The 27494-nt window shown below is 36.4% G+C and overlaps 1 protein-coding gene across 20 annotated transcripts in view; it reads left to right on the forward strand.

Moving 5' to 3' along the window:
- The window catches only part of LOC149536846 (putative inactive receptor kinase At5g10020), a 57333-nt gene extending 31529 nt beyond the window's left edge, over nucleotides 1-25804 (forward strand). Inside the window, exons 4-8 of one of the 20 annotated variants that reach the window (XR_016357150.1) lie at nucleotides 16018-16754; nucleotides 17936-18075; nucleotides 18367-18448; nucleotides 23797-24293; nucleotides 25011-25804. Coding sequence is in view for 1 of the 20 variants with exons in the window: in XM_089805022.1 (XP_089661148.1) it covers nucleotides 16018-16607 (590 nt within the window). In the remaining 19 variants the exon portion in view is untranslated. Of the gene's footprint in view, nucleotides 1-16017; nucleotides 16857-17788; nucleotides 18076-18366; nucleotides 18449-23796; nucleotides 24294-25010 lie in introns of those variants that run through there. The other 19 variants (XR_016357152.1, XR_016357149.1, XR_016357151.1 and 16 more) reach the window with 19 other exon arrangements.
- Nucleotides 25805-27494: the final 1690 nt, after the last annotated feature.

Consider the following 27494-nt stretch of genomic DNA (forward strand, 5'->3'; position numbering starts at 1 on the left):
AAAAATGTTGAGCCTCAACAGTTGCAGCTCCACAAGGCTCAGTATCATGATCACGTATGCCAACAATATGGTATTTTAATCTATTTATCCCCCCACTATTAATGGTTTTGCAAAATAGGCATTTTGTTTGAGTTCTCTTTCTACCCGGAAAGTCTATGGTGAACTTCCAACACTCATCTTTTTTATTGCCTTTAGAGAGCTTGGGTTTTTACCTCCAGAAGCCATTATGAGTAAGGAAAAATGTAAAGGTTGCTGCAATAAGACATTTTAGACCAAATATTACCATTTCATCATTGTATTTTATGAAGATCTAAAGTAAAAAAAACTCATAAACAAGCAAAAAAAAATCATTCAAAAAACCCATAAGCATAGAGAAAAAAATCATCAAAATCTAAACAATCAACTCTTACCTCTTTCAAATACTTTGGGAAGTGTTGAGAAGAGCTCCTATAAACTCCTTGATGATCTAAAATTCTAAATGCAAGCTCCACTGTCACAAATGCAAGTTTTTCTCCTCTTCCTTTCAGTTGGTTGCAAAATAAGAAAACTCTATTTCTCTTCTACCTCTCTCTCTCTTCTTTTCATTATAGAGTGTTATGGGAGCCCTTTTAGGGTTATAGGAGTGAGAAAGATTTAAATAAAACATTAAAAAAAGTTGCAAAAAAATTATATTTTAATGGTCGGATTTTAGCCTGCCGCAGTCGGGTCAAGCTTTGCCGGGTCAGGCAAGTCGCGAGTCAAGCCACGTGACTCGCTGCTCACGAGTCACGGGTCATTGTGACTCGGCGGGGTCAACGCGGCTCGCTGACTCGCGTGACTCATCACAAGTCACGTTACCATGGTGCTCACGAAGACAGAAGTGGGAGTTGGGTGCTTCCAGTAGGTGGAAGCCTATGAAGTGTGGGAGTTAGAGCTTCCAGTGAGTTAGTGCTCATAAACATAGAGGTCGTAGCCTCTAGTAGGTTGGAACCTACAAACTATTTTGTAAAAGAACAATTTTATATATAAAGCAATTATTTGCCATGGTTTTCTCCCACATTGGGTTTCCACATAAATCTTGTGTCATTGTGTTCATGTGCATAAGTGTTGATTCCAACATTTAAAGTTATTGTTTGGATAAATTTTTTAATTGACAAAGTTTTTATTATATTGATTCACCCCCCCCTCTCAGTATAATCGTGTGCTCTTCACGCATTGCTATTACATATCATTTTTTAAGAGTTGCAGAAAAGGAGATTAGATTGGAATAGGTAAGTACAGAGGAACAAATAGCAGACATATTTACTAAACCATTGGCTAAGGACACCTTTGAGTACCTCAGAGGTATGCTTGGTGTAATTTCCCCACCTGATACAAAGTAAATGATGCAACATTGCATCAATTTAGTAGAATTAGAGCATTATTCATACATCTCGATCTGATGCTTTGTATTGTTATCATAGATTTAGTTCCATCCGTGGAACATAGTACACATCGAGGAAAATGAGATTCCTCCAAGTAGACTGAATTTGAATGTTGCCTTTGTTGACATCGGTGTACTCTTCTCCACCACCAAAAATAATAGAATCTGAATAAGGCTAGTAGTTAGTAAACCAGTCTCTATAGTGAGTGAAATGATGAGAGTCACCTGAATCAATGTACCAGGTAGACGACTTCACATGATCTCCAGGTCTTTTAGCCATGAAGGTGTAAAAGATAGATTTCGTCTACTCAATGTGCTCTACACTGTTCGCTTTGGGTTGCAAACTTGATTGCTTAGATTGGGCAGTTAAGTGTTTCCGACATTCAACTTTTATGTGACCAAACTTGTGGCAATAGTTGCAATGAATGTTCTTGTGGGGAGTTGTCTAAAGTTGGAGCAGAACTCTTCTGCTGAGACGACTGCTGAAACTTGCCTTTATCCTTCTGAAAGGATTTAGCAGCAAAGTCTTTCTCTGTGGAGGTGGAGCTGCTACCGAACTGTTGTTTCCACCGATCTTGCTACAGCAGAAAAGAGATTAGTGAACTTAAGATCAACACCATAAGACGTGATGTTGAGAGTCACAATAAAATGCTCATAAGACTTTGGTAAACTCCGAAGAGTAATAACCACAATGTCCTCCATTACCGATGGCAAACAATTGATCACAGATTTCCTGAATCCTATTCAACTGAGCTTGGAGCGAGGTTTGCTCATCCATGATAATAGAAAGCAATGTTCTTCAAGAAGAAAGCTCTGCTTTTGTCAAAAGTCTCATGAAGACCTTTGAGATGTGTCCATATCTCGGCAGCTGTTTTGTCAAAGGGAATCTGGGAGAGCTGATCGTCAATCATGGATAATTGATAAGCATCGTCGCTTTTTGATTATTCAGATCCCATGTATCCTAATTAGTACAAGGAGTAGTCGGACGCTTCGTAACACCTAGAACAATTTGATTGGTATTTTGATATTCAAAAATTGCTATGATCCATTGCTTCCAAGTGCCATAATTTCGACCATTGAATTTTGAGTTGTGCTCAAGCAAAATGTCTGTCAGAGATGCCATAACATGTTTTTCAATGAAAAACGTGAAATTTTGTTAAGGCATGTTCTCCGAGGCAAAAAAAAAACGGAAGACTTTGAAAATTTGAAGGATGACCTAGAAGAGAGCTCGAAACCTAGAAATAATATGTTGGTGGTTTTTGGGTTTGTTTGCTCAAAACTCGAAGCACTAAAAAATGAGGCACCCAGAAAAAACAGATGACAACCCAGTTGAGTGCTTGAAAAACCCAATCAAGATTTTATAATAAAAATAAATTTTCAAGGTAAAAAATTATAGGTTTTGAAGAAAACCCTAGTTGACAGCCATGAAAGCTTGGATTTGTAGAAAAATTGAGTTTTCTTGAAAACAAATGGTCGATTTTTGTTCCAGAGAGAGACCCTCAACTAGAGACGATTGTGTAAGAGAGAGTGTGAACAAAATAAGGCACAATTTGGTTGTTGGAGGCACATGAAAGAGCCAAATCTTGTCTGCAAAAAGAGTGCAAAAAACGCCAAAAAACTCAAAAGTTCAGGTAGATACTGTGCACAAGCTTGCTGGGATGTCTGTAGCAAACAAAAAAAGGAACGTTCTTGCTAAGAAATTATGGTAGAAATTTGCGCTTGAAGACTAGGTTGCAACACAAGGAAAACCAATTTTGCCTTAGGTGGATTTCTCAAAAAAAACGTGATTTTTATCACAGTCGGATTTCCCAAAATTGAAACCCTAAACGAGCCGTAGAGAGAGTTGCAGAAATGATTTCAAAAACACTTAGCAGATAACTTCAAAATAAATTATAATTTTTTAGAAAAAATTTGAATTATTGGCTCTGATACCATATTATGAAGTTAATGGTAAAATACTTGCTTGTTATTAATAGAGACCGAGAGGTCTATATATACAAAAGAATAAAACGATGTTTCCTTTGGAAACAACTATAAAGAATAGAAACATTCTAATATTTACAATAAATTACAAATAGATTACCATTAACTAATAATAGACGTTTATCTATTATCATAATATATGCACATGCATACATATGTGTATGTATACGATTATAGGTATCATCCATGTATCAAGGTGATCATACACACAAACACACACACACACACATATATATAAAATAACTTATAATGATAACATTGACGGGGACTCAGATCAATAGAGAGGTAATTGCTCTTAACAATATATTTAGATGTGTACTGTTTTTAAATGTTTGACTAAGTAGCTCAAGATTGTCCATTGTTGTACTCTATTGTGAAGTTGCTAAATCCTTCATCAAGGTAGTTAGAGGTCATACTTGTTGATTTGACAATAGGATTGTGCCCCATTCCTTGAATCCCATTTAGCAATATGCTTTTTCTCCTTCGTTTGCTTTTGCAACCACCAGTGCAACATTTCCACATTAATAACAAGTTCCTTCATTTAAATCAGAATATATTAACTGATAAATGTAACAACGACTAACTACCATCATAAATAAGTATACATGATAAACAATTAGTCAATTTTAAATTCATCATATTATAACAATTCAATTTCATATAAAATAAAAGGTTAACTATAATTTTCCTTTTCACATGATCATGACATTTGATAGTTCTAACTAATCATTGCAACGACTATAAACTTTATTTTAATTAGGTCAAAATTTGGGATTCAAAACCCGAGGGGGAGTGGTTGCAGTGAGTAGAGTTAATTGAAGAACTCTTATGACTGATTTTTGGCATAACAATGTCTTTTGGCACTTGACACATATTTTCTTAGTTGCAGATTGGCTTGATCCTATGTAGCTACTTTGATGAGGATGTTCATCAAAGAGGGAGCACTTCAGATTGATATTTGCATACTGACACTTTTTCCATTGATGTCAAAGGGGGAGAGAAATAATGAAGAACCTCAAGAAAAATCTGCTAATGTCAAGAGGATTATCAAAGGTTTGTTAGGTTGTATATGTTGAGGATATTTGGTAATTTGTATTTAGATGGAAGATTGTTAGGGGAGTTGTATATGTTGAGGATATTCAGAAAATTGTTTTGGGTTGATGGTTTTTAATCATATGTCCCCATTAATGCCACAAGGGGAGATTGTTCGGAATACAAGTCTGGTTGGCACTTGGATATTTTAGTTATGTGTTGTATTGATGACAAGTTTTGTCGTTGATGTCAGCACATTCTTGAGTTCATGACAAACAAGGATTCTGTACGTCGCAGAGGATTATTGGAACAACGAAGTTGGCATAGAATATGTTAAGCTATGCGAGCTTAGGATTATGTTCTTAGATGAGCATAAATGGTACATCTATGTTTGCCTTTGTTTATGTTGAGTATTGGTTAAGTTACAGTTCATTTGGTGAAGATTAGTAGTAGACCAATAAGTAGGAAATATTGTCAGAGATAGTTGCTAGTAAATTGGATGTATCTTATCCGCAAAGTGGTATTAAGGTTAGCGAGCTTAGGTCGTGGTTGACAACATTTTCGTGTTACTATGTTCGTGTTAGCAAGCCTTAGAGATCATTTTGGAGAGGTTGTTGAAGTGAAATGTGCAATATGTTTTATGAAAAGTTAATTATGTTTGTGTAACATGTTGATTCTTATTGAAGAATGTGTTAATTGTATTGTAACTTGTGGGAACCTTATTTTAATATTTCTAATTGTTGTTTTTAGAGGATTTTTGCAAGTGTGATGGCACTCCCTTGTTTTATGGTGTGTATTTTCCAAATGCAGCCTCCCCTTAAATTTATAAGGGAGTGAGAGAATAGACATGCCCCGTGAAGGGGACATGTCTGTTCATTATCATATTTAAACTCATATATATCTATATATATACATACATATCTTGATGTATTTTATCCGAGTAAAGCTACAAAACATCAACACACTCTCTTAGCTAGGGAGGATAAATACATGACCATATATTACCTCAATGTAATATTAGAATATCTTTGATCAAAAGATATTCAACATTTTGATATCACATTTGATATCATGAGTATTGGTCTTCCAGAATATCAACATATGAGATTCACCAAACTCAATAAGGTTTGATATCACATCTGATAGAGTATTGGTCTCGCAAAATATCGTCATTCGATATTCACCAAGTACTTAAAATGTTTTGATATCACATCTGATATGAGTATAGGTCTCCCAGAATACATGATATTCACCAATTACTCAAAAATGTTTGATATCACATTTGATATCATGAGTATTGGTCTCTTAGAATATCAATGATATTCACCAAATACTCTTTAAGGAATGGCCTTCCAAAACATCAAGTCATGTGATATTCACCAAGTACTCTGTGTAATGGACCTCCAGAACATCAATTTCTCTTTGAGTAATGGCCTTCCAAAACATCAAGTCACGCGATATTCACCAGGTACTCTGTGTAATGGCCCTCCAAAACATCAATTTCTCTTTGAGTAATGGCCTTGCAAAACATCAAGTCACGTGATATTCACCAAGTACTCTGTATAATGGCCCTCTAGAACATCAATTTGCATAACATTCACCATGTACTCAAAAAATGTTTTGTTTATATGGTATATGCACATACATTCTCATAGTGCATACCATATAAACATCCAACATGCAAAGTGTAATCTATGATGATCTACATAGACATTGTAAGATATATCCTTCATAATAGAAAAATAAAGTTATTGTAAGATCGTTGCCTTTCAATAACTTGTGCATATACAAATGATGATCTTTTGGATGTCATCACTTCTTCATGATGTGCACAACGGGTAGGCCCAATAAGGTCATACAAAAACACATAAGGACTTTCAAACTCCTTCTAAAAATCAATCATTTGAGCTCCTCAACCAAAGTTGCCTTTGATGAAGTGTCATACTCCCTCTGAATCTGATATGATCAAGATCTTCAAAGATCAACAAAAATATATCCTCTATCTGCTCCTTCAGACAAATGTGTCAGATTCCCTTTGAATCTATTATCAATCCTCCTTTTCCTACAAGTACATTCTTAGAGGAAAAGATCAAGGTAAATAGCACTTATAGTACATATAAAAAATAAGAGGTTGACCACAAAAAGTAGTAACTAGAGTACTAAAGATATAAAAAAAAAATACTTATCTCATTATTTTATTACTTTCCATATAACTTATCTCCTAATACTATGAAATGAGTTTGGTATATATATATATCCTATTTCATATTCATATAAGTAAATAGCCATACTAATTTTAAATGGTAATGATATTTCATAACTTACTCATGAAATCTTTATTTCCCATTTTATTCCCTTTATTTGGAATACATGAAAACTGTTATTTTCTTACCATAATATTATAGGATTATTGATTTCATTACTATTCCATATAATAATTCATGAATTATTATGTCAAGATTAGAAAATCTAAAAGGAGGACATTTGAATATATATGTACCCCCATGTTATTTAATTTGTTTCAAGCCTTAGTGTTGCACGCAGTGTCTTTTCAATTTTCTCCTTTGTGTCCCATGGTTTGCATCAATCCTCTTAATCATTTTATGTTTCTTAATTGCTCAACATTTTAGTACAATATTTGTCCATAAAATATTGATGACCCTCTTGGAGAGTCTCATTGAAAATTCCAATCCTACACATTCGTGTGTCAAAATGCTTGAATACATTTGTGTAAGTTCTTTGGTGGGTTAGTTCTTCCTCTGCATCCTTGTGCTTCACTTGCACCTGCGGCCATGCGCTAGTTGTCTACCCCTCCACCTTTGTCATTCACGCCTTGGTTACCTCCCTTGTAGTACTTATACTCCCTTCTCTCGGGAGTTTTTGGTTTCAATTTCCCTATTTTGGGCTCCTTTGATATTAAAGTTCCTAGACTCGGACCCGACCGTGACTAAGCAAGTGTAACTCGACCCTTGAAATTTTAATGAAGATTTACCCTTGTCTTCACCCTTTTACTATCATATATTGAAACTGACAAGGCTGACACGATTGGCAGACCTGAACTCAACATGGCTGACTTGACTTGTTGACTCGGGTTACTCGCTCGACTCGTGGAGAGACTGGGAACCATTTCTGATATAACTAGATTTCTAGTGCCCACTCGACACTTACAAACAATTATGCCACCTCTCCTTCAAGATTTCTCTCCTCATTGCTATCGTCCTAGAGTGCATTGATAGTTCGGTGGTTGGTATGGAGTCACCCTCCAAACAATCCTTGTTAATCACCTTCAATACTAAGGGATCACTTGCTTGGTTAGCAAGGCCCTCCCTTGCTTTGCCTGAGAGATATAGTTTTCTTGCGATCTCTTCCCACCTTGTCTTGTGGGTTGTGTTATGCCTTCAATGTCACTACATCTTTGCCTGCCACTCCAGCTATGACTTATGCTTTGGTTCTTGCTTCGTGGGGGACTTAGAGATTTTGCAACTAGTCTTTGCATCCTATGTCTCCTCACTTTGTTCTTGGATTTGCAAAGACCTTACCATAGTCTCTGCTTCCTTTTCTGCTTTTGTCACTTCCTTGATATGTCACCTTCTGTCCTTGTTGGGCAAAAGGAGCATTGATTATTTGAGTTGCCAATGGTATGGCATCTACTTGTGTTATGTGTTCCTCTTCCCATTGGCTCCTCTCTTCGTTTTGTTGCAATATCTGTCGCCAACATTGTTTCCCTTGTCTTGCCACATGTTCTTCTATTTCAACCAAGTTTTGTGCTAGCAACCTTGGGATGCTTTTAAGAAGATCATAGAGTGTAAGTTGCACAGAAAGCTCATTGCATTTAGTGCCTTAGGAACTGCTCTTTTGTGGGCTTCTCTCTACATGTATTGGTCGACTGACTTTTCCCATGCACACACTAGATCTTGTGTCAAATGATCTTCCTTTGCGATTTCCTCTTCTTTTATGTCATTATCAGTTGCAAACATTTGTTGTTCAAACGACCGACCTATTACTCTACCATTATGCTTGTCTTTTTTATCTCCATGCTCGAACATACGACATTGCCATAATGTTTGTTGCCTACTAGTAAATTGTTTCGTTCAGAGCAAGCATGAACTTTCAAATGAACATGATCATATAACTCACAAACAACTAAATATGAATAACTCAAGAAAAACACAATGCAATTGATATTTGGCAGAGAGATGGATCTTTTCATGGCATAGCACACAATCAACAACATGACTTGTTTGAATACAAATAGTGCTTGACAGTTGGTTAAGTTTGCCTGTTGTCAGCGAGTGATAACCCATTCGAGCAAGTATTTAATTATACTTCCAAGTTTTAACTAATAATAGTCATATTTCATGTGTATAAAATTTGTCTTTCCATTGCAAGGAACCTTCGACACTTGATGGTTATGTAAAGGGAGACTATTGTTATACATTATATCAAGGTAGTCTTTGATGAGGAGGAAGAAACGAAAGAGCTTGAAAGTTTAGCATGGAAGCAAGGGCTGCATCTAAGTCTTGAAGATGATGACACCAATCGTGGTACGTTTGCTTCTTTCTTAAGAGCATTGATGTATCATCCATGTAAGATTTTAGAGCATACACTTTCTGAAGCCTCAAGAAACTTACATATATGCCACCACACCATATTTTTATGCACAAAGAATGGAAGTTTCCATCCACAAATGTCCAACGTTGATTATGGGTTAGCAAGATACTTGTCATGTTCAAAATACAAAGATGATTATACTTTTCTTTTTAGTGGTTTGTCTTTAGGACTATCAAAGGATATTAGACCTCGACAAAAGTATTGCCACCTTCTCAAGGTCTAGGAAGTGAAAAAAAAACTTTGCACAATTTTTTTAGCTCACATTAGAGTGGTACAACATAAACACAATAGATCAAAGAAAATTGTTGGGGAGGTTGTAGAAGCCTTGTAGATGTTAATAACTATTAGGGAAATTTGAGGCCGTATTTGAAGGTGTCTTTCAACTTAGTACATTGAGTAAACGGATTCACAAATCTCCAATGTTGTTGATGTGTGATCCTACAATCACAATGATCTTCACATAGGATTAATTAAATGGATTGAGTGTACTTGCTTGAGGACAAATAGTTTTGAGGAGGGGGCTGTCATGCTTTCTCAAGTGTAAAATTAAACGAAGACCTTAGCATTTGCTCAAATTAATTATAGGCTTATATAATAGGGTGGTAAGACGTGAAGCAATTAAATTAAGTAATTAAATATTAATTTTACATCGTATTTTAGCAAAATGACATGTTCAATTATTTAAAAAGGTTGCTACAAGTGAGTTTTGAAAGTGTTGCTAGACCCAAGGTTCTAAAACTGAGTGATTAAAAAGATGAATTTTTAAACTGTGCGTAAGTAAAATTGAAAAAATATAAATTATCAAGGTTGCATGGGGATGGGGGTACTTGGGTACTTAGGGTATGGGTACAAGTCCGACTATTTTTCGAAATAGGGGATGAGAGTACTTGAGTATGTCAATACTTTTTAAATATAATTTAATATTTATAAAAATTCTGAAAATACTAGTTATGGCAATGGTTTCTCAAAACAAGACCAGTGATTATTGTTTTCAGTTCCAGATTTGCAATATGTTTGCAAATAATAATATATGCTAAATGCTTAGATGCGTAATAGAGAAGGCAGACTTTAAGCATCGACAAGAAGATCACAAATCATATAAAAATGACAAATTGCAAATGATAAACTTCTGACTAGAAAAGTGATAAAGTTTACTGTTAATCAGTATTGTATCAAAGTTTCAAACTGATTACATATTGATATCGAATTAAGCTTGATAAAGAACAAGCTGATACACAAAAAAAAAACTGAAACAAAAATCAGAAATCTTAATCAAGGTCCTTTGCTATGATACTCTCCATTGAGTACCCAGTACTTGGGTATGCGTCCCAAAGGCGTGGGTACGCGTAAATTATATGTTTTCCCCAGAAAAAGTAATCAAATGAGGTATGGACACAAGGAAGAGTCAGCTTGCTCATTTTATGTATTGCTTCTTTTAGAGAATAAGCACGAGTTATTCTTTTTCTGCCTAAGAATGGTAGCCCTTCGCCAAAATGGTTTTAGGGATGAAAACTTGTGTAGCCATTTGAGTGATTTCATTAAAAGTTCAGCAAACTCTTGAATGCATCTAGTTGCTTGGTATTTGTTGTTTGGGTTCTAGATTACAGTTTTGGTTTTGAGGTATTTCTAGATTGTGAAGATTTTAGATTGTTAGCTCATTTTGTGGTGTGGATATTCCAAGAGTACAAAAACAAAATTTCACGTCTTTAGTGTGTGGATGTGATTATTCTAATGCTGCTGTACCATCCGTCATACATAAATTGTAGCCTATTTGAGGTTATTATATGTGACCATAATCACTCCTTTCATGGTTGCACTATATGGAAGTTTCAAGTAAATCACACTAAATGAAATGTTGCGATGTGTATTAAGCAAGGTTGCATGGGTACGTAATGGGTATGGGTACGCATATTTTTCAAAATAGGGGACGGGGGTACGTGTGTATGCCTTAATTTTTCTATATAATTAATATTTTATAGAAAATATAAAAATCAAAATATCTGTCACGAGTCATGACATTGAGCATTCAAAACAAGAAATTTGAAAATATGAGCCATAAGTCATTTTAAAAAAGTTAATAAATAAATTTTATATATATATATATATATATATGCTATTGCTGAATGTTTGAAGTATTTTTCATAATAGGGGACGGAGGTACTTGGGTATGTCAAACTTATTTAAAAATTATACTTTTATATTTATAAAAAATCTAAAATTATGAGTCATGACAATGGTTTTTCAAAAACAAGAACAGTGATAAAGTTTGCAAATGTAATGTACTGTTTTCAGTTTCAGAATTGCTATATGTTTAAAATAATAAATGCTTAGATGCATAACAAAGAAGGCAGACTTTAAACATGAACAAGAAGATCCTAAACCATATGACAATGACATATTGCAAATGATAAACTTATGACTTGAACAGTGATAAAGTTTATTGTTAATGAGTATCAAAGTTTCAAACTGATTTGGTATTGAATTAAGTTTGTTAAACAACAAGCTAATACAAAAACAAAAAACCAAAAAAAAAATTAGAATCTTAATCAAGGTCCTTACCTATGATGCTCTTCACCGAGTACCCGGTACGTGGGATACGTGTACCCGGTACTTGGGTACGTGGGTACAAGTACTAGGGGTGTGGGTACGAGTACCCATGCAACCTTGGTATTAAGCAAGCATCACAAATCATATTATATTTAATTTATTGTTATTTTCTTAAAATAAAAGCGGATTTTTATAAGTACTTGGAGATTCAGTACTGCAATATTCCAATGGGTTTTCATGAGTCGAATAGTTGGTAGGGAGGTGTCTTGATTCATGATAATTGGTTTCAAGAAGTTGTCATTTATGTTGTTGTCAATGAAGAGGGGCTTCGATATTTGGACATGGATAAATACCAATTTAATAATTTCAATTCATTATAGCTTGGTTACGTAATATGTGGCTTAATTTTAGGAATTGAATTAATTGTTCATTGTTATTCGGTTTAATAACAATTAATGTTGGTTCTATAAACAATTAATGTATCTTTGATTAAAATAGGAAATCAAGGAAATTACTTGTCATGTTTTAAACTGATAACTAGGAGTTATGTTTCAACTTTCCACATCAAGTCAAATTATGATATTTCAATCAAGATTTAACTATGTGTTTTTTGAGTCAAACTCATTGACTCATGTTTCATGAGTAGTGATTCACAAGAATCCATTTCTATATGAGAATAAATAAAACACTTAGCACTCATTGGATCTAGGTGATGCTCATAGAGGTGAAGCACTGGGACTTCCCGAGAGGTCATCCATCCGAGTACTACTCTAGCTTGAGCGCACTTAACTACGGAGTTTCCTCCATGGTTATTAAACCCACTATGCTTGCAACCCCATTTGCAAAACCTTCACCAAGTGTTGTGCCTTATGAACCATTCATAGTTTGAAATAAGGCACAAAACTTGGTGAAGGTTATGCAAATGGGGTTGCAAGCAGAGTGGGTTTAACCATGGAGGAAACTCCGTAGTAAAGCCCGTTCGAGTTGGAGTACTAGTGGGATGGGTGACCTTCTGGGAAGTCTTGGTGCTTCACCTATGTGAGCATCACCAGATCCAACGAGTGTTAAGTGTTTCATTTATTCTCATGAGAGATGAATTCTTGTGAATAGTCAATGAGTTTGTCTCAAAAACTACATAGTTTAATCTTGATAGAAATATCATTATGTTTTAAACTCTTCTTGGTACCTTATTTCCCTTGGAATACACCCTAGTAACATGGGGACATGTACCCCCCCCCACCTTTTTGCCCCACGCACTGGGGACTTCGATGCATTAGGGACTTGGGGACTTTGTTCCCCTATCCCTAGCGGTGCCACCAGATTCTACCACCTTTGCCGAGGATGGGGGGACGTCCTGGTGTTAACTACTTGCTGATTTGACTATTTATGTTCAATGTTTGATGTTCCAATTCAATGCAATGTTCAAGTATTTACTCTTTTATATCTTTATATCTTATATTGCAATAAATTTTTTCATAACTAGCATTTTAAGTACCACATGTATAATATATACAACCGCCCAGGTCCCCCTGTCACCATCTCCCTGCTGTCCCCAAATTAAGGCCCCTCTGTCCCCCTATCTTGGAAACTTGCCCCCCCCCCTCGTCCCCCAAGGTGGAATAAACCTAATCTACTCTTGTTGGAATGGGAATTAATAATTAAGTACTTTATAAAAATTATTAAAAATAGTAAAACTAAAATTCAATAACTATAAATTAAAAAAAAAAAAAATCAATTAAGTTTAATGAATGCTCAAAAGGAATGAAATAAAGAATTTATCACTATTGAAGGATTAACTTATGAAGAAGACACCATTCTGTGAGAGGAGGATAGGAAGGAACAAATCAATCTATTTGGAAATGAATTCTTATTCTCAAAAAGGCAGCGATTAAGAATGAATAGTGGTGACTCTTTCAAATGGCAGAAATCATGAAAAGTTGTGACCCTTTTAAGAATAAGACATGAAAGGGAGATCATTACTTTGGTAATGTTGGAAATACTTATTACTCGAAGGCAGCAATGAATGGTGGTGACTCTTTCACCATGAAAGTATAAAGGATAGATTAATGGAGAAATTTATCTCAATATTTATTTTTCAACTATATACAGAATCAGAAATCCATTTAAGAATCAACTTATGAACCGGCATTCATTCAATCATCATTCACCAATATATTAAATCAACAAGCATTAAGTCATCACTCATGAATCCATTAAAGGAAATCAATCAATCAACCAGCAAAAGAGATCAACTCACAAGCAATTCAGCTTAGTTGCTGAAATTCATTCAAGAATTATTCATAAAGCTGGAGAGAACTGACTTGTCAATCCATCAAAAAATATTTATCAACAATAGTCTAGCTAATATACCAAGTTATTGGTTTTGAATTCTAGGTATTATATTCAAACCAGTAAAGGTTGGAAGCTCATGAAGTGGTTTAAGGGTTGGAAGAATGGGTTCTTTCATGCCCTTGACAAGCTAGGGACAAGGCCTTTGGTATTGTCACTATTAAATTAGGGTACTTGGATACATATTAGAAATCATTGAGATAATTTAAATTAAAAGATCTCTCTAAGATCCTCTTGAAGCTTGAGCTGCCACCACTGGGGAGGTGAACCATGAAATTATGGTTGTGGAGAGCCCAATTGGCTACACCATCTGGTACTCTACCCTGCTTTTTAGGAACATTTCTGAATTGAACTTCCTAGAATTTATTCTTCTTCAAATCTTTTGTTATTTGCCAACTTTTTCTATGGAATCCCTGAGGATCAGAGCGCAAATTGATGATTCAGTTTGGACTGGATTCAATTAGGAGTTTTTGCCACCCAAGTTCTGAGAGCCTCTTTCACCCCTATATAAATTGCTTAATATATTTTTCCTAATTTTTAGTTGTATTTCCAAATCATTCAGCAAAAAAGAAAAGGCTTACAAATTTACCTGAGTACCTACCAATCCTTCTCATACTGGCCTGACATAGATTGTCCCTTGGAGTACCATCGCATATTCAACTTACCACAGCCAAAGGGACAAGCTGTCCAAGATCAATCTAACTTATATATCATTTTAGGTCAAAAAGCAGACATTGTTGAAGTTCTCAGTTGCAGTGAGAGTTGTTTACAAAAATGTTCCTACAGATTAAGAATATGAGGTAGATAAATTTTATTCTTGGAAAATTCAGCTATATTCAGTTTGATTCTATACAGAAGATAACAGGAAGCATTGGGAAAACAAATGTACTGCGGTTTACTCATCGACCAAGTATAAAACACAGCAAAGGTACCATAAAAACTATGTTATATCAGCCTATCCCCAGTAAGTCTCTTGGCTTGACCAACAACCACACAAGGAAACTCACCTTAGGCCAAATAGCAGGCTGCCATATGAGTTTGAAGAGGTCCTTCAGCAGGAGACAAGTATTCTTGTTTAGGGAAGCATAGCCTGAAGATACTGAATATTCACCCACATGACTGTTTCCCCTAGCAAGGGTCTCAAGTAGTGAGGAAGTCAAAAGAGAACAACCCAATAGAATTTGTATCAACTTGAGATTTTTGTGCTTTTTCAATGGATTGGCCAATCTGAAGATGGTATTCAACATTGCCCAATCTTCCATGTATGAATAATGGGTTGATAGAAGTGAGCAACTGTGATCCATCCTATGTAGGAACCTAGAAATGATAGGCAGATGTGCATCCCAAGAATCAGTTCAAAAGTTGGCATTTTGACCATGATAGACAATCCAAAACAAATCTGTAAGCAAATCTGGTCTGAATTCAGAACAGCTGGTTTAGTTTGGATTTATCGAACTTATTTCTTTTAATTGCCCAGATAGATGTTATTTGTATTTACTTTACAGCTTCTAATTGCACTTCTTAGTACATGACAATTCCCTGGCCCTCATAATTGGTAAGTGGCGAGTTTGCATTGTGATTCCGAGTGCCTCAATCCTTATGTAGCTTTTAATTATGGTACTTTCTGCATTATAATTAGTATTTGCATAGGCATGAGGACATGCCTGATTGTTTCCACAACAGTGATCTAGGTTCAAATCACCATGGGATCCATTGTACACGATCTTGCACGCCCCCTGATAATGCAGGTTCCTAACACTGTACGGTGTCAAAATACTTAATGCAATTATACTTTTATGCTTAAAATGTGAAATGATCTCACATATATGTAAATATTCCCTTTAAGAAAAATTAAATTTAGACTTGCAGTGTTGCACGATTGGGAGGCAAGTTTATCACTTTGTTTCTTATGCAAGTTTTTGAAGTAGTCTGGCTTTCCTTAATGCATGCTGATATGATTGTGAACAGAAAACTACTGCTAAAAGTTGATAATTTGCTGGACTTTTCTCAAATAAAAATGTGATGTTAATAATCCTTGATGTTTAATTCAATACTTGATGAAATTTAAATGCAATAACTGAATTCTCTTGCAGAGAGGCCAGGTGGGAAGATATCACCTTTGGATTGGACACAGCGACTAAAAATTGCTGTTGACCTTGCTCGTGGTTTGAATTACCTACATTATGAAGTATGCTTATCACATGGTAATTTGAAAGCAACAAATGTTCTTCTAGATGGTCCTGATCTTAATGGAAAACATGCAGACTACAGTCTTCATCTACTAATGACACCAGCTGGGACAACAGAACAGATACTGAATGCAGGTGCTCTTGGATATCGAGCACCAGAATTGGCTACTGCCAAGAAATCAAAGCCATCATTTAAGGCTGATGTATATGCTTTTGGTGTGATTTTGATGGAGATTTTAACTGGGAAAAGTGCAGGGGATATCATATCTGCAAATTCAGGGGTGGTTGATCTTACAGATTGGGTAAGATTACTGGCAACAGAAGGGCGCTCAGTAGATTGCTTTGATCGTAATCTCTTTTCCAGCGATGGGGACCAGGAACCTCCCAAAGGAATGGATGATGTGCTTGCCATCGCTCTAAAATGCATTCGATCTGCATCAGAAAGACCTACCATCAGAACCGTGTTTGAAGATCTTACAGCAATAGTGGTTTGAAATATCACTACTTGTGAGGCTTTTGTTGAATTGATCCCTTGTAAATGTATTGTTGAAAGTACAAGAGTGATTCTGCTTAACATGACTTGCAAGTGTGGATTCTTAACAAAATCAAAGAAGCAAATGTTCATGGTAATCATTTCCAAGGTCAAGGTTTCTACATTTTCTGGATGGTCAAATTACTTTTCCATTCTTTCCTTGTGAAAAGTTTTTACCTGGTGGATATAAAATTATAATTCTCCTTTCTAATGTGATTTTCTGTTCATGAAAGGTGAAACTAGTTTTGTCCATTGATGTGGTTCTCTGCTTGTTTTCTATTTACTTCTGTGCTAGTTTGACTTTGTAGCATGTTGTGCATCTGCTCATATTCTGATCATGAGGGATACTAATAAATGGTTACAAGCTAAGTTGGTTGTGATTATAGTTATATTACACGATGCAACGCTGAAATTAATCTTTCCATGACTGACAATTAGATAATATTTCAGCTGTTCAGGGCATTTATATTCATAAATGCTTACAGTGTGGCTGTATAATGATGCACAATGCCATTTGAATGAGATCTCCATTTTTTTACTTTTCTAAGTAATCAGAAGTGGTTCATTTACTATAGTTGAATATGTTAAAAGACTTCTCATTTATCTCTTGTAAATTGGATCTTAAGGTATGTAAGCAAAACTGTCTGTCTTCATTCAAGTGTGGTTTGTGAGCACCTCTGTTGATCTTTGTACCAGGTTTTACTTTTTTTCTTTTAATCTTTTTATACGGCTGATCAGTACAAAAATATGCTTTGTCAAGAGATAAATTTTGTTGTTTCACCCTTCCCATTTCATAGAAAATGCTTCTCTCTTAGACCACCTTCAACCCTCCCCTCCCACCCTCATTTCTTCCTCCCTGGTTCTTTCTGTGTTGATCTTTTCTGTTTCTTGTTGCTTTGGCTCTCTTTCTTCAGGTACTGCTTGGTGCCCTTGCTGTGGGCTGGGCCCTTGTCTTGTGTTTGGCAGTCCCTTTGACCTCATTTGTGGTCTTTTGTTGGACATTAATAAATTTATGTTATCTCTTATTTATCGTTCAAATTTGGAACTCCTCATTCTGTTATCACTTTTGGTATATTCCAAAGTTCAAATTTTGCATCGTACTTCCTGTCATCCATGTTGCTGATTACGTACTGGTCTTTGCAGGTTATATGAATCGGGTTTTTCTTTTCTTATCCTCAGGCTTTGGCTTGTGCATGCAAATTGTGGCCTTTTGAAACTTGTTAACAACTGCTTGTTTGATCAAATGATTCAGCAATTTAATTAGTTCCATTTATTGACATTTGGTTATAGGGTCAAGTAATTACTTCTGAGGATTTGTATCTATTCACCTATGGAAATGATGCAGACACGGATTTCAGTAAGTTGTATGGAAGATGAATCAGTGGGAGATGCTGCAGATAGAATAACCATCAACCTGGAAAGTTTCTGAGGTAATTTGTGAATTTTTTATAAAGCTCTTTCTTACACTTGTCTAGAATATCTATAAATCAAGGGATTTCTTACAATTATATGAAGAGTTTTTTAACTATGTTAACATGAAATTAGGCAAATGACAAGCAGAAGTAGATCATGTGCTCTACTATATTGGTGAAGTAATGTATGATGTGTAGCTTTAGAAAAGTATGTTACAGATGATATCATTGAACAGATTGCTTCTGGTTTAGATTGTTATGAGTTTTTAACATCAACATTTTGGATCACACTCTATGATCCATCATCAGGATGCTAGAGCAAGAGATGCATAACAAAATAGATGATATCATGTTCTGGAATAAGCCGACCAGTTTGGAGTTGTGTAATACGGTAATTCTTTTTCATTACTAAGCCGTAGACAATTTAGGCATTGGATAAAAGTGTAAAAACAAAATTAATTTTCCCAAGCTTCACTGTTATATAGAGTATGATTATAAGTTTGAATGGTCTATTTTCTTACAAAACTTACCAGTTTTTCGGATTTCCACTTGGGCAGTTTGATGCAATTATATTTGCACATTGTTTAATGTTGCTAGCCAATTGTACATTAGTAAAGCAGCAACAATTATGCTAACATTTTCTAAATTGTAAAAAATAATTATACTTCTTAACTTCTCCTTTTTTGGTAGAAGGCATTTTTTCTGCTTACATTAAATTATTTTTATAAAATCAGCAGCCTAAAAAGAGGGCTGAATCATAGATAACCACATTCAAAGGGCTGTGACGAGATCAACATCACATAATAAGGGTGTAGGTGTTACAATCAAGGCCACAAAGGGCACACTGTTAGTAGATTTACAGTTTACCTGCCTCCTTTAGAAAGATCACTCAGATAACCAGGGGCCACAACTGGCCACTTACAGCTCAGGGGCTAGAAAAGGCCATTAATTGTGATGGACCAATAACCCAATGTGTGGGGCAAACTAACAAAGGGATTTTGAATGGCTCCCCATCCTTTCACAATGGGTAACAAAATGATACACGAAACCATCGTGTAGTAAAACATAGCCTCACTCCAACAAAAGGATCCACCCCATCTGCAAAACTCCTTTCCGCTTCAATAGGAATAGAAAGGGAAGTAATCATCAGATTGAGGAGCTTACCACAAAACTAACCCATGCCCAAGCAGCCACATAAAGGAGAAGACTACCCAAAGTTACAAAACTTCTCCTTCATGAAACAGGTCCCCACCTTCATATGATCTGCAAAAGAGGAAGAAGCAAATTGAATGTGCCCAGCCCTTAACATGGCCAACATAACACCCCACCTTAGCTGGGGAAAATACAACCGCAAAGTCAGTTACAAACCGCAACCAAAAACACCTAAGGCTAGAATGAGCCCTTGAAAACTGTTAGCCAATGATTGGTCATCAGAAAAAACAAGACCCACTATCCTTACCAGCTAAAATGGACAGTCCAAACGCAATGACGAAAAAAATGAGTGTCAGCAACTTCCATCACAGCTTATTAGCTATAAAGGGCAAAAGAAAAACTCCACACCAGGAATTGGGATAGGCACCATCTCCAAGCAAGCAGTAAGGAGAAGCACTGAAGACCAATGAGCATTTCCCAAACCCCTCCAAGAGCTGGAGTAGCATATTCCCATTGACTAGAACACAGCTTGCCAGATCTCTAGTCACCAAGTGAGCATGATTACCATTAGCGAAAAAACACATTGTCCAAAACCAGTGAAAGGAGCGAAATCCCAGAGCATTATCATCAGAAAATGTAGTACCCAATCTGTTGGTAGCCACAGGACACCATGAATGCCACACGTCTCAACCAGAGGGAGCCTATTCGACATTCTTTCAGCAGGTTCACCACTGCAGCATCTTTTCACAACTATAGCAATAAGAACCCACGATGACCATAGGTGAACCACAACCAAGCCACCCTCAATAAGAATAACAACAGCCCCATGCAAAAGAACGACACCTAGAACATGGGCATTCCAACCAACCAAGCGCTAGAAGAGGCATCAATGCCACTCTGACCCTGGGCTCCGACACCTCCACAACACCAGAAGTCACAAACATGACATCCATTGAGCTCTGGACACCCATAATCCCTTCATCAACTCCGTCATCCCCATCTACAGGCAGAGCCACAAGGCCTGCAAGACCAGAAACCTCACTCATTCTCCAAGAGAAAAAAGAGGCATTAATACTCTGTTCACAGAAAGGATCAGTCCCAATCAGAAAAGTGCCACCCAAAATGGGGGAAAATCATCTCCACAAAGAACCAGGTCCCAAGTCTTTGCCCCTAAACAAATAGAATAGACTGCAAGAGGAATGAACCTCTCCACAAATAGTAGCATAAAAGTCAAAGCTCCCAATTATACACGAGGCCCAAAACATAACATGTCCATGCGGACAAACAACTCCAAGAATAGGGGCAATCCAACCAACCAATGATACAAGAGGCATCGACCCCATTCCGACTTTGGGCTCAGACACCTCCACAGCACCAAAAGGCACGAACAGGACATTCAAAGCATTCTGGACAATCAAATCCTTCCTTCACCGTCGTTGTCTTCATCAACAGGCAAAGCCACAAGGCCCACAAAACCAGACATCTTGCTCACTCTCAAAGTGATGGATGAGCCATCACTTCTCTATTCATGAGAAGAAACAGGTCCAGGCAGTAAAGTGCCACCCAAAGAAAGGGGAAACCTATCTCCACATGGCAGGGACAGAGCTAAGACTGAGATGACTTTGAAGCCCGAGGCATCAGAGAATCAGTGGATCTTCCACAAAAGAGATGCCAGAAACAAACACCTTGAACAATAGAGGACAAACACGACTGGCAGCAGGAACATGCCAGACAATCCTCTGCACAAGAAACACCGTGGTAAAAGTGGCTGTAGGAGGGAGAATCTCCAAAACCGCCTCCACAACATATCGGCAGGTAAGGTCTAGGGCGCCCATATAGAAGGCTAGGACAGGGCTAAGAAAGCCAGTCGTAAGGAAAGCCTCAGCAGAAGCAACCCAAGCACGGGTAGGGTCACTCAACACAATCCTCTCCACTGAGCATCGGGCCGAAAGGCAACTGCCAAGAAAAAGATATTACTCAGCAGTGGTGGCTGCCGAAAGGAAAGGTGCAGGGGCATACACCAAACTATGTCGAGCACAAGGGAGAAAAACAAAATGTTTTCCAACCTCATGAGAAGGCCCTCTACAAACAAGCCACAAATGTAAAAAATGGCACCGTTCAAACCAAGAGGGACAAAGGCAGAATAAGCAGGGCTACAGCCCATTACAAGTGCAAGAAAAGGGCCCCGAACAGCAGCTCCAACTCCCTTGATCACAAGAAGATGCTCCCAACTATACAAACGCCTCCAAACTCTCTTGAATCCACCCGAATCGTCATCCTCATCTTGATCTCCATTATCTGCATCTCCAAAATTTGAAATTCCCCCATTCCTGGTCAGACACTCCATCGATGTTATTAATTGTTGCCCAGCTTTTCTGTTTGACATTATTAATTTATTACTATAAGGTAGGGATCCAATGGAGTGGGCTTGGGCTCTATTTTTGTGGAGGGGGAGGTTCCGTGATAGTTTTTTTAGGGGGCTAAAGATTTATTTGGAATCTTTTCCTACAAAATAGGAGCTCTGACTTTTAGCCCCCAGATTGAGTGGGTGGAAATGGGGTAGGGCTGAAAAGAGTCCCACCAGCTTAGGGAATATTTTTGCCACATGTCAATAATTGCTCATTATTTTTGCACCAAAATTTAATAATAAATTTAAAATCTTGACCATCTCCACTCTCGAATCCATTTGACTACCAGTGTCCTTAAATTTAGGAGCTCAAATTATTAAGCCGAAACAAATTACAAAATTCATGAGACTGCTCATCTGTAAATATTCCAAAAAATCTCAGCTGCCACCCACTCTATATTGAAGGAAGCCCCCCTCCATGGTACCCCAGCCTAACTAGTATCTTGTATTGGTCAAAAATATTGTGGAGGTTTTGATATTGCTATTATGATTTAATTGTGTAGTTTTGGAGTCAAACTCATTGACCCATGTTTCATGAGTAGTGATTCACATGAATCCATCTCTCATGAGAATAAATGTGTTAACTTTAAAAAAAATAAAGTATATGAATTTATTAATGTGAAATGTAAATTTTATAAGTGAAATATAAAAACGTATTTGAAATAAAATATATAAATATAATACATGAAAATTAAAATATAAAATCGTCAATGGGCCCTTGGTCTACTGGTGAAGTTGAATGGTTCACAAAGAGCCCACCAGGGATCAAGTCTTGCTGAGTGTAAGGCTTCGACATCATAAGGGATGAGGCTGGGATTGTACCCCGGGTGATTTTGACGGGGTGGATGCCCCTCAGTTCTTGGCTCTAAGCCGAAGAGGTTTCAGGCATGAGTGGGCTCGTATCAGGTTCCTAAAATGTCTATGGTGGCCTTCGCTAGTTGGTAGCTTGCAGGTTTCGTGCCTCACTGGGCTGCGTCGCAGGTCTGAACCCTCCATCAAAAAATAAATAAATAAAAAATCATGTTAATACATTACTATACATTTATGAATGTGTTTTTGTAACTAATATAGAATATATAAATATAATACATGAAATATAAAAGTATATTACTATAAATATATGAATTTATTCTTATTAATATATACTAGGTGAATGTAGACGAGCAAATATAATTTATATGGTCTATGAAATACAAAGATTATTAATGTAAATGCCATAGCAAACGAGAATGATAAATTTAACCACGGGAAATAGAAGAACAGAGGTGGGGAGAAATGTGGGAGCAAGGAATTTCTAGATGCCTTTCACAGTTTCAAGATTCAATGGAAGATATTGGTATTGATAGGCCCACATGTACCGTCCCTAAACCCAGATCCGATGGGCCAGGGGAAGGACACGGTAACTTAATGTAATAGGACTTTGCCTTTATAAATTATTTCTATAATTGCAAGCATGTTAGTAGAGATTTATTCAGTGTAACACTGGTAGTGGGGTACTTCGGGACGCTGAGGTGAATTTTTAGGACTTGGGGATAATGTCCCTCACTTTTAGGATGGTAGGGGGATGACGAGGGGACTGCGGCAAGGGTAGGATGGGGCAGTGAAGGGTGTTGTATAGTATACCTATAGAACTTGAAATGCTAGTTAAAAAATGATGTTTTGGTATAATATACCAGATTAAAATACTTAATATAGAAGAATTGCAACACAAACTAGAACCATTGAACATTCAACATAGTAGCATAGTACATACCCAATAGCAACATTCAACTCATCCAAATTCAAATAGAAATTCAAGTGCCTATCCTAGCGGCAGCATGGTTGCAGAATGGTGGAGGTGGGGGTACTCGGGTAGTCCAAGTAGTCCAAGTACCTGATTCAGGGACGTCTCGGGGACGGGTACTTCGAGGTTTGGGAGGGGGGTGCGAGTACCCATGTTTCACTGGATTTATCATATCATTTCGCCTTTTCGGATGGTCTGTGTTCTCTTATTTCTAAACTAAATTATATTCCTAAAAGTTTTTAGAATTTTTGATACACAATGCCCAATCTTCCCATAACTTTAGATAATTACATACTTTCTTGCAATCGAACTTTAATCTATTTTTTGTAACTCTTGCATATGATCCTTATTCTTTCAAGCTTGTAATAGGATTGACTACATATTTTCGTTCTTGCAGTTATGTTAGAACTATTTTGCTGAAAACTGAGATATCTAAGAAAATGGGTTTGTCGAAGGCAGTTGATGATGGACCAAACTTGGGATAATGAGGAATACATTCAAGAGAGGGAGGCTCCAGTAAACAGCACAGTTATGTATAGAAAGTATGTGACACAAGATACTCACTGATGACTCATTAAAAAGTATTCAGAAACGGTTAATATAGATCAGGCAATGATTCAGAAAGATACTACAGCAGTGTCTATAAATGACCAAAGTCAATCAACAGGATGGAAGCATACAAGTTGCGACACTTGCCTAAGGAGTCTTGGATGGACAATGCACTCAAAGATATTCAGAAACAGGTAAAATATATCAGGCAATGATTAAGAAAGATATTACAGGAGAGCCTATAAATGACCATAGCCAGTCAATGGGATGGATGCATACAACAATTTGTGACATCCTTCTAAGAAGTCTTGGATGGACAATTCGCGTAAAGGTATTCAGAAGCAGGTAAAATAGATCAGGCAACGATGAGTAAACATATTACAGCAGTGCCTATAATTGACCAAAGTTAGCAGAATGGAAGCATACCAGAAGTTGCTATTAATAGTCAGGACCACTAAATGAAATTTTAACAAAAAAATACGAAATGAAAATAATTGAAGTTAAAATAAGAAGCAATAGATATGACTTTAGTCATAGTAGTCAATAACAAAAATTGAGGAAGGGGAGATTTTAAATAGTTTTGTGACTAAAATGCATATAAAACTAGATGATAATGCCACAAGAAATGAAACTGAAGCGAAAGCTCTGAATTTGTCAATTTTCAAGTTGCATCTTGATTGATTTAGATTTCTGCTATTTTATATCTGGATTATAAGCTGAAAATAAATTGAAACGTGTATTTAAAATATAACATCATGGCTTATTTTCTTCTTTTACAAGCTTGTAGTATTTTAGGCCAAAATAATGTGTAGCAATCAATTTCAGTTGGTACTCAATTCTACGGTGTCCAAGTTGCAACATTTATGAGTGCTGTGGAGCTGATCAACTATTTTATATCTAATCTATAAATATTTTATATCTAGTTTATTATGTGTGATTCCATATATTATTTCTTACATTCATGTCTAGTTCTCTATTTTGTTTGTTGTGATTCTTGCATTTTTATTTGTATAAAGTGATTTATCCTGTTATTTTGATACAGTTTACTTTAACGTGTATCAGTGCAGGAGAGTGCTTGCTCTGTAGCTGGCACTTGCAGCCTGTGCGCAATCTCTTAGTCTGGCTCTGGGTGCAGATGATTTTTTTTCTTTCAGCTTGGTTTGAAGAAGATATATCAAATCCAAACTAATTTGAAGGATCACAAAAGAAGAAAATTAAAGTTCCAGAAGTCCAATGGATGGGCTTGTGATTTCCCAAGTATGTAAGGAAGACATTTCGGCACTCTCCCCAGTTCGTCATCACAGTCATGATATAATGCTAAAGTAAGTTGCCACAATGAGTTGGGATGCTGCATAGCAGTTGCTCAAAGCTACATATCATTAAGGGTGTTTGAGAAGCTGCACGTGGGGCTTGACATCATTAGACAGAAGATCTGTGATTATGACAGAAACACAGGTTAGTATTACAAAGAATTAGCTACATGAGACCATTGGAAAGAGCCATTGAAGGGGTTCATGATGAGAGAAAGCAGCTGCTGGAAGGATCTTGAATTGAGTTCATCTAGAAAGGGCGAATTCTAAGGAATAAATATAAGGCAATAATCAATTGAGGAAACAGCTGCTGAGGTGACAATGGATTGAGGAAGTAACTGCTGGAATGTATATCTGAGGCTAGGATAATGCCATAGGGATTGATTTCAAATCCATCAGACAAATAAAATCTATAGCTAGGAATAAATCTTTTCTTACACATGCTATTGAGATATGAAATAGTACTATCATGTTAATTATTATTTTTGTCTATCTTGTTTTATGGAATATTTGCAGGTATTAATTAAGTTCTTATGGTTTGATAAATTCCATGGGTAACACAATTTATTTGCTGCCTCACCTGTTCTGCGAAAAAGGGAAAAAGGAAAGGTCCTTTATGGTCCACGATGCAAGCCATCTGTTTTTGGGTCTACATATGGTGACAGTGATATGGGACTACCTGGTACTCCATGCAGGAGGTACCTAAGTGGCACTATAAATGAGGCATGCATACCTTAGCCCCTTGTGGGATTTGAAAGGCATGGTGGACAACAGCTTGAGAATCCTAATAGCTGATGCATTTCACATAAACATCAGAATCTTCAGCTTTGCTCTAACAGCGTAAGGGTTGAAGAAGGCCAATATGTTTGAGAACCCCCCATTTGTCAAGCATGAATCTAGACTGATCAGAAAACTAATAGGATTGTAATTTCTGCAGAAAATGTGGTTCCAGTGCTTAAATTAACTCTTGGCAAGTGCTTCAGAGTAAAACTTGGATTCATGTTTGCTACATGCACCTAATTATATCTTGAGCTTGTCTATTGAAAGTAAAAGTAGTTTACTGTAGTTCTGTTGATCAGTCACTAGTCATTTCTTATATATTTATGACGGTGTAATCATTCTCTGCAATACATTTTGCCAACTATGTCGCCAGTTTTGATTTGGTGGCTCAATTTTTTTTGATCAATTAGCTTCCAATGATTTCTAGGGGCAGCACACTCAAATTTCACATTGTATGGATGTTTCCACTTCAAAAATTCATAAAAAAATATGTTCATCAAAGAATACCAAAAAAATATGGAATAGGATACATTGTATTAGCTAACTTTTCACTACACTGATTAATTTTTATTTTTTAAATTTTAAAAATGTTAAGTACTTTAGGTGGAGCACACCAGACGATGTGTTATATTTTCTCACAGAAAACAAGGTCAATTTTTGTGCAACCCTTGTTGAGCATTGTTGTTACATGACGATACTGGTAGAAATTCTCGTAAAGCTCTTTTGAAAAATTGATCAATTATCAACTCCAAGGTTCTGTCAAGGTATTTTTCAACTGCTTGGATAACTCAATTGAAGACTAATGTTTGCGTTAGAAGGAGGCCTTTACTCATTCTGATAAATAAGATTTGTTACTCTGCTAAAATTTTGGAAATGATTTATGGAAGAATAATATTTTTGTATTTAATGATTTATAAATGAATGCAAATTTTAACATGCAACTACTATGAATTCCTAAATCAACCAGTTTTGTAAATAAATTGCAAAAGAGAGGGCAAGGCAATAAGAATTGTAAGCAAATTGTGTGGAAATAAATCCTAAATAGATAGGTCACAATGCGTTTGTGAGTTAAACTTTTGAGGGGAACGATAGGAAACCAACAAAATCTAGAGCAACATAAACGTAACTTATTGATGCAATTGGTAATGAGACTTCGTAAGATTGTAAGATATTTCACAACTCATCAAAATTGTGCAATCACTAATGATGTGTGCAAACAGAAAACAAAGTACTACCAACATGCTATAGAAATTCCACTGCCCATATCTTTTGATTCCCTCCTCGAACCTCCCCAGCCAACGATTCAGGCAAATCAATATATGGTCCAGCTGGCCGGGTAACTTGTGAAAGAGAGGTATTGTGCAGTTATTTGTGACAAACTCCAGTAACTATAATGATCGCACAAGTATTCAACATAATAAAACAACTAGCTCTATTGTTATTCACAAAATAAATC

Source organism: Cupressus sempervirens, chromosome 10, assembly GCF_028749045.1.
Source record: "Cupressus sempervirens isolate cs-2001-9-10 chromosome 10, ASM2874904v1, whole genome shotgun sequence".
Classification (NCBI taxonomy): domain Eukaryota; kingdom Viridiplantae; phylum Streptophyta; class Pinopsida; order Cupressales; family Cupressaceae; genus Cupressus; species Cupressus sempervirens.